This window comes from Engystomops pustulosus, chromosome 5 (assembly GCF_040894005.1).
Source record: "Engystomops pustulosus chromosome 5, aEngPut4.maternal, whole genome shotgun sequence".
Taxonomy (NCBI): domain Eukaryota; kingdom Metazoa; phylum Chordata; class Amphibia; order Anura; family Leptodactylidae; genus Engystomops; species Engystomops pustulosus.
Window position 1 is genome coordinate 70,698,169 of NC_092415.1, and position 13,944 is coordinate 70,712,112.

The following is a 13,944-nucleotide window of genomic DNA, read 5'->3' on the forward strand; positions in this document are numbered from 1 at the left end:
TATCACATGTTCTGCACTTGCCTGGGAAGGTCATGTAACCATCTCTATGTTTGGCTGTAGTCGGTTGGTTGCAGTGCATCCAGTATGGCCAGTGTTGTGGTGAGACATCATCTCAGTGAGGTAATGTGCAGGGATGGCAGTTACACATCATTACTGTGGTAACAGAGCAGGACAGTCTGTTAGATTATCACTGGGAACAAAGTATATGAGGGAAGAGCTGTTACTGAGAAAGGATCATGGGTATTGTAATATCCTGTGGTGCCCACCTTGGAGAGAACTCCGCCTACTTTAGAAAGCCTATAAAATGTTGAGGATTATTAAAGCAAACTATTTAAAGGGGTATTCCGGGAATATGAAGGTCTGACACAAAAACCCATGATGATATAAATAAATGAATACAAAAATACTCAATGTCATTAGTCACAAAACGGAGCTTAAATAATTTGATTTTATTATTTACAAAATTTATGGCCTCTCTAAAGTAGGTGGAGTTATCACTAAGATGGCCGCCACTGGAAACTACAAGTTCCATGATCCTTTAGTTCTCAGTAACTCCTCCTACCACTTATGCTCTGCTCCCAGTGATGATATAACAGGTTTTCTTGCTCTGCTACCATAGTAATGATGTGTAACTGCCATCACCAAAACACTGGCCATACTGGATGCCCTGCAACAACTGACTACAGCCAAACTTAGTGGTGATCACATGACCTGCCCAGGCAGGTACAGGACATGTGATGTGGACATGTGACCAGCAGCCATCTTCTGTCCTGCAACGGACCGCGTGGAGGAAATTAACGGACTGATTAAAGGGCCAGTAGCATTTTAATTCTTCATTACAGTCTACGTCATCAGCATTTTCTGCTAAGGGGAGCAAAATTTTAAACAACAACTAATTACACATTAGCTTATATTTTGAGTACCCACTTGTATATGAATTATGCGGATTCCTAGAATACCCCTTTAAGCTCCATTCTGTGATTAATGACATTGAGTTTTGTTGGATTCATTTATTTGTAGCATTATGGATTTCTGTAGAAGACGTTCATATACCTGGAATACCCCTTTATGGTTCTGGGAGCTACAGAACGGACATACAGGCAGTTAAAAAATAGTTGTGAACTGGATCTTTATCTGCATCATGCATTTGCAATTATATCTTTAGATGTATGTATCTATAGCACTGTAAACCACAAAGCCATAATCTTGATGTCATCTGGTATCGCCTTGGCCAATCATGGCCGTGGCTAGTTGCTTTATGCGTCAATTTGCAATATGTCTGGGTTGCGTAGCCCAAAGACCAACGTCTGTTCAGCTCATCTGTATTTAGGACAAATTGAGGTGTGATTTATCTTAATATCAGTCGGTGCTACCCCAATATCACACAGCGGTCCTGGAATCAGTGATCAATCATTTTAACTTGTCTTCTAAAGGTATGTTCACACAACAGTTTTTGACCTGGATTTTCCATTAGTATATATAAATTATAATAGGGCATTTTGTTCTAAATCCATGTCAGAAAGCTTGAAAGCAGATGTACAGATTTTTTTTTTCCACAAAAACAAAAACGCTGCAAGGTAACCACTTGGTTACCCTTTCCAAAACTTTACTGATTGCTTTAATTTGACATTTAGATTGTGAACCCCAATGAGGACAAAGTCTGTGAGTGAAGAAATTCTCTACATAGTGCTCCATAAAAGAATAAAATAACACAAAAAAAGGTTGTCAAGTCCGTTCAAACACAATATGGATTGAAGACAGTGTGGGCAGCTGTGTAACACAAGGCTCTTTCAGTCTGAGAACAACAAATCTAAATTATCAACAATAGCCATGAACTGAAATCCGATGTAAAAATAATCAAATATAATCAAATAGATTTCCTTGCAAGAAAGGTTCTACATCAGGGGCGTAACTAGCAGAGGCTGGGCCCCATAGCAGACCATTGAATGGGGCCCCATTCCCCATATATATATATATATATATATATATATATATGCATGTATATACACATATACAGCATATAAACACACACACACAGATATACAGCATATATACACTTGCATCCAGTATATACACCACATACACACAGATATACAGCATACACACACACATCCAGTATATACAGCATACATACACACACATCCAGTATATACAGCATACACACACATATACAGCATATACACACGCATCCAGTATATACAGCATACACACAGATATAAAGTATATATACACACACATCCGGTATATAAAGTAAACACACAGATATACAGCATACATACACACATCCACTATATACAGCATACACACACATATACAGCATATGTACACACACATCCAGTATATACACAACATACACACAGATATACAGCATATATACACACGCATCCACTATATACAGCATACACACACATATACAGCATATATACACATGCATCCAGTATATACAGCATACACACAGATATACGGCATACATACATTAACACATCCAGTCTATACTCAACATACACACACATACACACAGATATACACATTTACACACACACATATGCAGTAATTTTACTTACCCACCTTCAGCTCAGCTCGAATGTCACTCGGTGGGTTTCAGGGGTGTACCTAGACTGTCTGCTGACTTAGGAGAGCCATAGAAAGACGCCCCCCCCCCTTGCCCATGCATACAGCGTCCTGCCATGTAATATAAAATGCATACAGTGTATCGCCATGTAGTATAACATGCATACAGTTTACCGCCATGTAATTTAAAATGCATATAGCTTACCGCCATGTAGTATAACATGCATACAGCGCATCGCCAAGTAGTATAAAATGCATACAGCGTATCGCCATGTAGTGTAAAATGCATACAGCATACCGCCATGTAGTATAAAATGCATACAGCGTATCGCCATGTAGTATAAAATGCATACAGCGTATCGCCATGTAGTGTAAAATGCATACAGCATACCGCCATGTAGTGTAAAATGCATACAGCATACTGCCATGTAGTATAAAATGCATACAGCATACCGCCATGTAGTATAAAATGCATACAGCGTTTCGCCATGTGGTATAAAATGCATACAGAGTACCGCCATGAGGTACAAAATAGAAGCCCTGATAAATATCACAAATGTTGCATATACATACAACATATACACATATACACGAAGATAAAGTAACCTTACCTCTCTGTTGTGTTCTTGTGTTCGGCGCCTTGTCCTGCAGCGGTGGGGGAGCCGGGAGCGGGAAGACTTCATAGCCGGTGAGGGGGGGATATGAAGCCTGGAGTTTGAGCGGGGGCGGTCGGAGCAGGGAGCCGAGGGGGAAGGGGGAGACAGGAGCGGAGAAGGATTGAAATGGGAGCAGAGCGGGGTTGACACGGGAGCGGAGGGGGAGCCGGGAGCAGGAAGACTTGATAGCCGGTGAGGGGGGGGGGGGATATGGAGCCTGGAGCTGTGGCGTAACAACCAACGTAGCGAGTGCTACGGGGCCCGGGTGCAGGGGGGCCCACGAAGGACGGGGAAAGTAAACTTTATTAAGTTGCTTCCAGATCGCTGGTATTGAGAGCCGGCAGAATTATACTATGCTAATAATAGGTCTCCAGGTCCGTTCCACTACCTCCCCTGACTACAGGCCTCATACCAGGTGGGCGGAGAGGTAGTGGGACGGGCCCAGGCGGGCACATCATTAGCAAAGTATAATTCCTGCTGGTCCCTGTACCTCCCCTGAATGAGAAGCTCGGCTGGCCCGCGCGCTCGCCTCACGTGCTGCCGGCACCTTGCGTCCGTCCCCCGCCGGCGGCACTGAGCTTTGGCCCCCCTGCCGGCCTGCATCAAACCCCCGCATACCGTCCGGCCTGCATCAAACCCCCGCATACCGTCCGGCCAGCACCACTTTCCAGCCGGGCACTGTGCTCCCGGCCGTCAATGTGCTCCCGCCCTCCGCTCCCCGCATATTTCCGCTCCCGGTTCCCCTTGCGCTCCCGTGTCAACCCCGCTCTGCTCCCATTTCAATTCTGCTCCGCTCCCGTCTCCCCCTTGGCTCCCAGCTCCCTGCTCCGACCGCCCCCGCTCAAGCTCCAGGCTCCATATCCCCCCCCCTCACCGGCTATGAAGTCTTCCCGCTCCCGGCTCCCCCACCGCTGCAGGACAAGGCGCCGAACACAAGAACACAACAGAGAGGTAAGGTTACTTTATCTTTGTATATATATATGTGTGTGTATCTGGACCAATTTTTTACATGCTTTGTGCAGCGCTGCGTAATCTGAGTGCGCTAAATAAATAAAGAATTATTATTATTATATATGTGTGTATCTGTGTATATATGTATGTGTGTGTATATGCTGTATGTATATGCAACATTTGTGATATTTATCAGGGCTTCTATTTTGTACCTCATGGCGGTACTCTGTATGCATTTTATACCACATGGCGGTACGCTGTGTGCATTTTATACTTCCTGACGTTACGCTGTATGCATTTTATACCACATGGTGATACACTGTATGCATGTTATACTACATTGCAGAATGCTATATGCATTTTAAATTACATGGCGGTAAACTGTATGCATGTTATACTACATGGCGATACACTGTATGCATTTTATATTACATGGCAGGACACAGTATGCATGGGCTGGGGGGTGTCTCTCTATGCATTTTATACCACATGGCGGTACGCTGTATGCATTTTATACTACATGGAGGTATGCTGTATGCATTTTATACTACATGGCGATACGCTGTATGCATTTTATACTACATGGCGGTATGCTATATGCATTTTAAATTACATGGCGGTAAACTGTATGCATGTTATACTACATGGCGATACACTGTATGCATTTTATATTACATGGTAGGACGCTGTATGCATGGGCAAGGGGGGGCGTCTCTCTTTGGCTCGCCTAAGTCAGCACAGTCTAGGTCAGTGATGGCGAACCTATGACACGCGTGTCAGCACTGACACGCGTAGTCATTTTTGCTGACACGCGGCCGCCCAGCGCCCGCTGTCCGCCCCCCTCCCTGTGTAATGTGCTACCCCTATGTTAATGTCCCGCCCCCGTCCTTGTGTTTCTGTCCCTGTGTAATGTGCTCCCCCTGTGTTAATGTCCCTGTGTAATGTGCTGCCCCTGTGTTAATGTCCCGCCCCTGTCCCTGTGTTTCTGCCCCCTGCTTACCTGTCCGGCGCCGCGTTGGTCCGCCCACCTTCTGCAACTCCTCCGGCTCCTCCAGGCTGCAATGCGCGCTGCTCGTCACATGACTGAGGCGACCTGACGTCAGGTCACGTCAGTCATGTGACCCGAGTCGCGCAGTGCAACCTGGAGGAGCCGAGCCGCCATTATCGTCAGACCTGCAGTAAAGCTACAGGGAAGAAGACATCACTGGGTAAGTATGTAAGTTTATTATTATATTATATTTAAAGGGAGGCCGCTAGGGGTATTTTAGTAGTAAAGGGAGGCCGCTAGGGGTATTTTAGTAGTAAAGGGAGGCCGCTAGGGGTATTTTAGTAGTAAAAGGAGGCCGCTAGGGGTATTTTAGTAGTAAAGGGAGGCCGCTAGGGGTATTTTAGTAGTAAAGGGAGGCCGCTAGGGGTATTTTAGTAGTAAAGGGAGGCCTCTAGGGGTATTTTAGTAGTAAAGGGAGGCCGCTAGGGGTATTTTAGTAGTAAAGGGAGGCCGCTAGGGGTATTTTAGTAGTAAAGGGAGGCCGCTAGGGGTATTTTAGTAGTAAAGGGAGGCCGCTAGGGGTATTTTAGTAGTAAAGGGAGGCCGCTAGGAGTATTTTAGTAGTAAAAGGGAGGCCGCTAGGAGTATTTTAGTAGTAAAAGGAGGCCGCTAGGGGTATTTTAGTAGTAAAGGAAGGCTGCTAGGGGTATTTTAGTAGTAAAGGGAGGCCGCTAGGGGTATTTTAGTAGTAAAGGGAGGCCGCTAGGGGTATTTTAGTAGTAAAGGGAGGCCGCTAGGAGTATTTTAGTAGTAAAGGGAGGCCGCTAGGGGTATTTTAACAGTAAAGGGAGGCCGCTGCTGGACATGTTATTAATAAGGGGAGGCCGCTGCTGGACATGTTATTAATAAGGGGAGGCCGCTGCTGGACATGTTATTACAAAATTAGGTTTTTCCTAAAGGTGACACAGCACCCGAGTTATGCTCGTTTTTTTGGCGAATTTTGACACAACAAGCTCAAAAGGTTGCCCATCACTGGTCTAGGTACACCCCTGAAACCCACCGAGTGACATCTGAGCTGAGCTGAAGGTGGGTAAGTAAAATTACTGCATGTGTGTGTGTATATGTGTATATCTGTGTGTATGTGTGTGTATGTTGAGTATAGACTGGATGTGTTAATGTATGTATGCTGTATTTCTGTGTGTATGCTGTATATACTGGATGCATGTGTATATATGCTGTATATGTGTGTGTATGCTGTATATAGTGGATGCGTGTGTATATATGCTGTATATCTGTGTGTTTACTTTATATACCGGATGTGTGTGTATATATACTTTATATCTGTGTGTATGCTGTATATACTGGATGCTTGTGTATATGCTGTATATGTGTGTGTATGCTGTATATACTGGATGTGTGTGTATGTATGCTGTATATACTGGATGTGTGTGTATGCTGTATATCTGTGTGTATGTTGTGTATATACTGGATGCATGTGTATATATGCTGCATCTGTGTGTATCCTGTATATACTCGATGCGTGTGTATATATGCTGTATATCTGTGTGTGTAGCATGAAAAAAAGAGGCATCTGCGGCACTCACCCGTTAAAATTCTTCTTTATTGTAGTCTTCACATAAGATCAGTCCGACATAGTACAGCCAAAGTGGGGCAGAGGTAGGAGCAGGGGGTCAAAAAGAGGCGACAGCCGTTTCGCGCCGTCTGGCGCTTTCTCTAGCCTGTAGAGTGTGGCGTCCTCACCTGGTTCTTAATGCGGCCGGCGAGACGTCACACCCCCCCGTTGCTCAGCAACCGGGACGCTGTTAGGCATAGCGGCAGGAAGTAAGCCAAACTATGCACTAAGGCGCTGTGCGGACAAGGCAACATATACTAAGTTAAACACATAGCAGGATTTACTCGGACGGTAAACATATTTCTACTAGATCATGCACAGAAACACAGAAAAAAAACATATAATAAGGTAGCGGCATAAAATTAGCCTGATATAAGCAGAGAGATGAACCAAAGCGTGCGCACTAATATGCGCAGTCGCAGGGAAGCGGTAATTAAAGAGGATAAAAAATAAGCTTACAAGAACACCCCCATGTCATTCTTATCATTTAGTCCCAGGGGGCCCATGGCATTGGTTCTCAGAATCCATCTTGCCTCCTTCCTCAGGAGTTCCCTGTGGCGATCCCCGCCATTAGGCGGTACCGGAACATATTCAATGCCACCAAAGCGGAGAATGCCGGTATTTCCTCCGTGTACCCTATTGACGTGCTCAATGAGTCTAGGGGCACCCCTGCCGCTTTTTACTGACTGGCAATGTTCGCTAAATCTGATATTAAGGGGGCGAATGGTCTTACCGATATAAAAATGGCCACAGGGACAGAAAACCGCGTACACCACATATTGTGACTTACAAGAGATAAATTGTCGTGGAGCTATTCTGACCCCTCCGATGCTCAGCTCGCGTTTTTTAACATTTTGAGAGCAAAACTTGCAGTGACCGCAGCAATAATTACCATTTGGAATTGTTCTATCAAGCCAGTTCTTTTGTATGGAGGGTAGACGACTGCGTACTAAGTGATCTTTGATACTTCTGGTTCTCCTAAAGGAGATCAGGGGGGGTGCAGTGATTAGGTCCCTAAGCACTGGATCTTCGGTCAGCATATACCAATTTTTATAAATTGCATTTTTAATTCTTTGGGCCATGGGGCTAAAATTGAAGGTGAAAGTGAAACGCTCGTGGTTCTTATGTCTGTGTCTAGTATGTTTGGGGTGCAAAAGATTTTTGTGTTTGAGGGCAGCTGCTTTTTGAAAGGCTTCATTAATGGTTTGAGGGGGATAACCCCTTTTAAGTAGCCTTATTTTTAAGTCCTCCGCTTGAGATAGAAAGGCATCGTCTTCACTATTAACCCGTCTGAGACGTACAAACTGTCCGTACGGGACCGCTGCTTTAACATGCTGAGGGTGATAACTGTTATGATGTAGAAGGCTGTTAGTCGAGGTACTCTTTCTAAAGACTGTGGTGGTTAGTGTGGAGTTTTGTACCCGGACTAGGACGTCGAGGAATTCACATTCTGTATTAGAGGTTTTAAATGTAAAAAACATATTCATGTTATTATTATTAATATAAGTGATAAATTCCTGGAATTGTACCTCTGTCCCTGACCATATGACCAAAATATCGTCCACATACCTCCAGAATGAGTGTATGTGCTTAGCATAAGAATTTTCTTTTGAAAAAATATATTTGTCTTCAAGAACAGCCAAAAATATGTTGGCATAAGTGCAGGCCATGGGCGTACCCATGGCCGTGCCATCTCTCTGCTTATACCAAGCGTCTTCAAACTGAAAGGTATTATTGGTAAGGATAAAGTGTATTGCATCGCAGATAAAGTTTATGAAACTCGTATCTCTATCAGAGTTGACCAGGACTTTACGTACGGCTTCTATCCCTAAATGATGGGGAATTCTCGTATATAAGCTTTCCACGTCTATGGTGGCTAGTATAAACCCATCTTGCCAGGGGGCGTCTTTTAAATTGCGCAAGAAGTCGTTAGTGTCTTTCAGGTATGTGGGAATCGCTTGCAAAATGGGTTGTAAGATCCAATCCACATACCTGGAGAGAGACTCGGTGACAGAACCCACTCCGGCCACTATGGGGCGCCCTGGGGGGGATTGTAGGGTTTTATGGATTTTCGGTAAGAAGTACCATGCTGGTTTCTGAGGGAAGGGAGGTAATAATTTTTCAGCCACAGATTTACTCAGGATATCCTTTTCAACTCCTGTTCTAAGAAAAGAGCAGAGCTTATTTTTAATTTTTAACGTGGGGTCGGAGGTTAGTTTAGTATAGACGTCTGGGTTTTCCAGTTGCCTGTAAGCTTCTTTTTTATAGTACTCTCGGGTCATCACCACCGCATTACCCCCCTTATCTGCTCTTTTAACTACTAGGGCCTTATTGTCTTTGAGCCAATTCAGGGCTGCTTTTTCCTCCTTTGTAATGTTGTCGGGATCTCTCTCATAAACTAGGGCTTTTAAGCTTTGTAAGACCCTTTTTTGAAACTGGAAGAGGGCACCTCCCATGACTAGTGGGGGATTAAACGTGGATCTATTCCCTCCTCTAAAGCCTGCCCCTGTTTCAGATTTAGTCTGGTGGATCTGTGAATTATCAAGATCCATTAGAGCCAGTAGGCATTCTCGATCCTGCGGTTCTAGGGGGTCATGCACCATGAAGCCCAGGGGCCCTATGTGGATGGGTATTTCGCCCTCTTTTTTTGGAAGATGGACAGTATTGTTTATATTTTTGGATGCGTTTATTGAGAAAAACCTTTTCAAATTAATATTACGAACCCCTTTGAAGAGGTCGATTTCAAAATCTACAAAATTAAAGTTGTCAGATGGCCAATAGCGATGTACATTCAGGACTCAATTCAATATCGGTTAAATTAACTACTAGAAGATCGTTGCTATCTCCTCCTGCCCCATTTGTGTTCTCTTCTATTCTATTTTCTCCATACAAAAGAACTGGCTTGATAGAACAATTCCAAATGGTAATTATTGCTGCGGTCACTGCAAGTTTTGCTCTCAAAATGTTAAAAAACGCGAGCTGAGCATCGGAGGGGTCAGAATAGCTCCACGACAATTTATCTCTTGTAAGTCACAATATGTGGTGTACGCGGTTTTCTGTCACTGTGGCCATTTTTATATCGGTAAGACCATTCGCCCCCTTAATATCAGATTTAGCGAACATTGCCAGTCAGTAAAAAGCGGCAGGGGTGCCCCTAGACTCATTGAGCACGTCAATAGGGTACACGGAGGAAATACCGGCATTCTCCACTTTGATGGCATTGAATATGTTCCGGTACCGCCTAATGGCGGGGATCGCCACAGGGAACTCCTGAGGAAGGAGGCAAGATGGATTCTGAGAACCAATGCCATGGGCCCCCTGGGACTAAATGATAAGAATGACATGGGGTGTTCTTGTAAGCTTATTTTTTATCCTCTTTAATTACCGCTTCCCTGCGACTGCGCATATTAGTGCGCACGCTTTGGTTCATCTCTCTGCTTATATCAGGCTAATTTTATGCCGCTACCTTATTATATGTTTTTTTTCTGTGTTTCTGTGCATGATCTAGTAGAAATATGTTTACCGTCCGAGTAAATCCTGCTATGTGTTTAACTTAGTATATGTTGCCTTGTCCGCACAGCGCCTTAGTGCATAGTTTGGCTTACTTCCTGCCGCTATGCCTAACAGCGTCCCGGTTGCTGAGCAACGGGGGGTGTGACGTCTCGCCGGCCGCATTAAGAACCAGGTGAGGACGCCACACTCTACAGGCTAGAGAAAGCGCCAGACGGCGCGAAACGGCTGTCGCCTCTTTTTGACCCCCTGCTCCTACCTCTGCCCCACTTTGGCTGTACTATGTCGGACTGATCTTATGTGAAGACTACAATAAAGAAGAATTTTAACGGGTGAGTGCCGCATATGCCTCTTTTTCATGCTATCTTCCGTTATCTATACTCTATATGCTGAGCACCACCTGTGTTAACATCCCATATTACTGTACCATCTCTGAATATATTAACTGCAAGCCGTGGGGTGTGGCGGTAGTGCCCCCGTGTTTCCCGGCTCTGTCCGCTAATATCTGTGTGTGTGTTTATATGCTGTATATGTGTATATATATATATAAGGGGAATGGGGCCCCATTCAATGGTCTGCTATGGGGCCCAGCCTCTGCTAGTTACGCCCCTGGCCTGGGGCGGTCAGAGCAGGGAGCCGGGAGCCGAGGGGGAAGGGGGAGACAGGAGCGGAGCAGGATTGAAATGGGAGCAGAGCGGGGTTGACACGGGAGCGCAAGGGGAACCGGGAGCGGAAATATGCGGGGAGTGGAGGGCGGGAGCACATTGACGGCCGGGAGCACAGTGCCCGGCTGGAAAGTGGTGCTGGCCGGTCGGCATGCGAGAGTTTGATGCAGGCCGGCAGGGGGGCCAAAGCTCAGTGCCGCTGGCGGGGGACGGACGCAAGGTGCCGGCAGCACGTGAGTCGAGCACGCGGGCCAGCCGAGCTTCTCATTCAGGGGAGGTACAGGGACCAGCAATAATTATACTTTGCTAATGATGTGCCTGCCTGGGCCTGTCCCACTACCTCTCCGCCCACCTGGTATGAGGCCTGTAGTCAGGGGAGGTAGTGGGACGGACCCGGAGACATATCATTAGCATAGTATAATTCTGCCGGATCTCAATACCAGCGCTCTGGAAGCAACTTAATAAAGTTTACTTTCCCCGTCCTTCGCGGGCCCCCCTGCGCCCGGGCCCCATAGCACTCGCTACGGTGGTTGTTACGCCACTGTTCTACATGATAAATTTACACACCAAAAAAGTCACCAACTGTTAAACCATAGCATTGCTTAGGCTTGAAACGCATATCAGAGCAGAGCAGAATCCAATGATGCGTTTATCAAGAGATTTAGTAAATGGTTTGCAGAATTTAATCCATTTCAAATTTAAAGCCATTATCACTCTTGGGTTATTTTGGAAACAAGGCCAGAAATCTTTCACATGCAACAAACTGGATTGTTCTAGAAATTTCACTCAAACAACATATAGTGTACCTTTCTATGTAGGTTTTCATCAGTAATTGTTTGTTCTCCATGGGTTTTCTTAGTAATGGGACTTTATTTACTGTAGTTGTCACTGGAATTGTAGCACTGCAATACAGGAACACATAGCAGGAAATGTACAGTCAGAAGCACTAGACGAAAGTTGCAGTGTTCAGGGATATGTATACAACACATGCAGTCCAGAAGTACACCCTCCTTGAGTTTTATGACTTCAGAAGATATAAAAACTACACTCAGAAAAAGTGCAATAATATTAAAATCACCATTCTGATATTTGTAGGGACATGTTTTACTAACATTGTTAAAAAAATCTAAAAACAAAGCTAAAATCAGGTCTCTTGAAATGTCACATATTTTAACTGAATAAAAGACTGTCCAAATAGCAATAGTATCTTTCTACTCCTAAATTATATTCAAGAAACTGAAATTGCAGACAGTATATTGTCCGATTTTATAACTTTTCATTACACAAGCCAACAATCAATTATTTGCTAAGAGTGGACAACCCCTTTAAATGGTAAAGTCTGGAAATTACCATTTTTAAAACCCAGGCAACAATATTCACATATATTTCTCCATGTGTTATGATATACTGTTTATGACCCAAATCTCTATTCCATGCCTTTTGGCTTGAAGGGAAAAATACAGCATAAAGCATCGTTACTTTTACTGTTCTACTCTTCTTCAACTCCTTAAAGACTTGTCTATTTTACACCTTCCTGACACAGCAAATTTTTTCAAAATGTGGTTACTTTAGTCGGGAAGTAAGAGTTATCCTTACTGAGACTGCCAATTAAGGCCACCATGTACGGGTGTAGAGTCTTATAGCCATGGATGCTCCACTAGGCGGATTCTGAGGAAATATGCAAAGTTTTCCAGGATGGGATAAGGGAGACCACGCCTCTTTTAGCTACCTTGTAAGGCAGCTCCCTTGACATCAAGCATGACCTACAAGAGGCATGATGTGGGATTAAAACCAAACCAGTATATCTATTCCAGAAGGAACAGAAAGCGAACTGTAGACAGCACTGTTTTGAACTGATTGGTTCTCCTCAGTTCAGCGTAGGGAACTGGCTTGGCTGGGTGAGAGGCTTGTGACTAGGGTTGGGAAGTAAGCGTTCTCCTTACGGAGACTGCCAATTATGGCCACCGTGTAGGCGTGTGGAGTCTTATTGCCATGGATGCTCCACTAGCGGGATCTAGTCACAAGCCTCTCACTCAGCCAAACCAGTTATTTATTTAGAAAAAAAATAGATATTTGGTGAAAATTTGGAAAAAGTCTTTATTTTTAAAATTTAAAATGTTCTACTTTTCTGACACATAGGGTTGGAGGCAAAGAGCACTGCAGCCGTGAAGACAAAAAAGCTATTAATGAGAATAATCGGCTATGCCCGTCCAGATTCATGGTCGGATCCCGGGGCAACAAAAATTGTATATACCAGGACTTAAAACAGTTAATTAAGGAATATGTTATTTTCTAATCTAATCTAAAGTATATCTAAGAATTTCTTCTTTGTGGGAATAGGCCTTCAAGTGTTTCACAGGGGTTAAAACTAAATGGAGCTGCAATTTTGAAATTGTTATTTTTTGGATAAATATGTTTTTTCAAAAAAAATTTACACATTCACAATGGACAAAATACCGAAATACTCCTCAAAGTTTGATTCCCTGTTTCTCCCAAGTATGCCAATACCCCATACTAGGTGGTAAATCCCCCCAAGTTGGCTTCAAGATGTCAGCATGATATTGGATTAAACTGTAGATTAAACTTTTATCAAAATCGCATAAATCAATATTTGCATAAGAAAATTTTAAACTTTTCAATATACTTCAACCTCTTAATGACTTTTTTGGGTATTTTTGTTTTACGTTTTCTGCTCCCCACCTTCAAAAATCCATACACTTTAAATTTTTCCATGTACAGAGATGCGTTTTCTGTGTAACACATTGTACATTCCAGTGACGGTATTTCATACTCCATACCATGTACTGGGAAGAAGGGCAAAAAATTCCAAATGTGGTGAAATTGGCGAAAAGACACATTTGTGCAATTTTCTCCTCATTTAAGCCTTTCACTTTTCATTTCAAATGACACCTCCCCTTTATTGAGTTTGTATGATCATGGGATACTAAATTTATATAAGTTTTATTGTGT

At 43.9% G+C, this 13,944-nt stretch overlaps 1 protein-coding gene across 9 annotated transcripts in view; it reads right to left on the bottom strand.

Moving 5' to 3' along the window:
* Positions 1-13,944, bottom strand: part of FBXO15 (F-box protein 15) — a 123,628-nt gene that overhangs the window by 61,253 nt on the left and 48,431 nt on the right. For all 9 annotated transcript variants that reach the window (XM_072152326.1, XM_072152325.1, XM_072152324.1 and 6 more), the window contains exon 3: positions 11,781-11,876. In XM_072152326.1, coding sequence (XP_072008427.1) covers positions 11,781-11,876 — 96 coding nt within the window. The remainder of the gene's footprint in view (positions 1-11,780; positions 11,877-13,944) is intronic.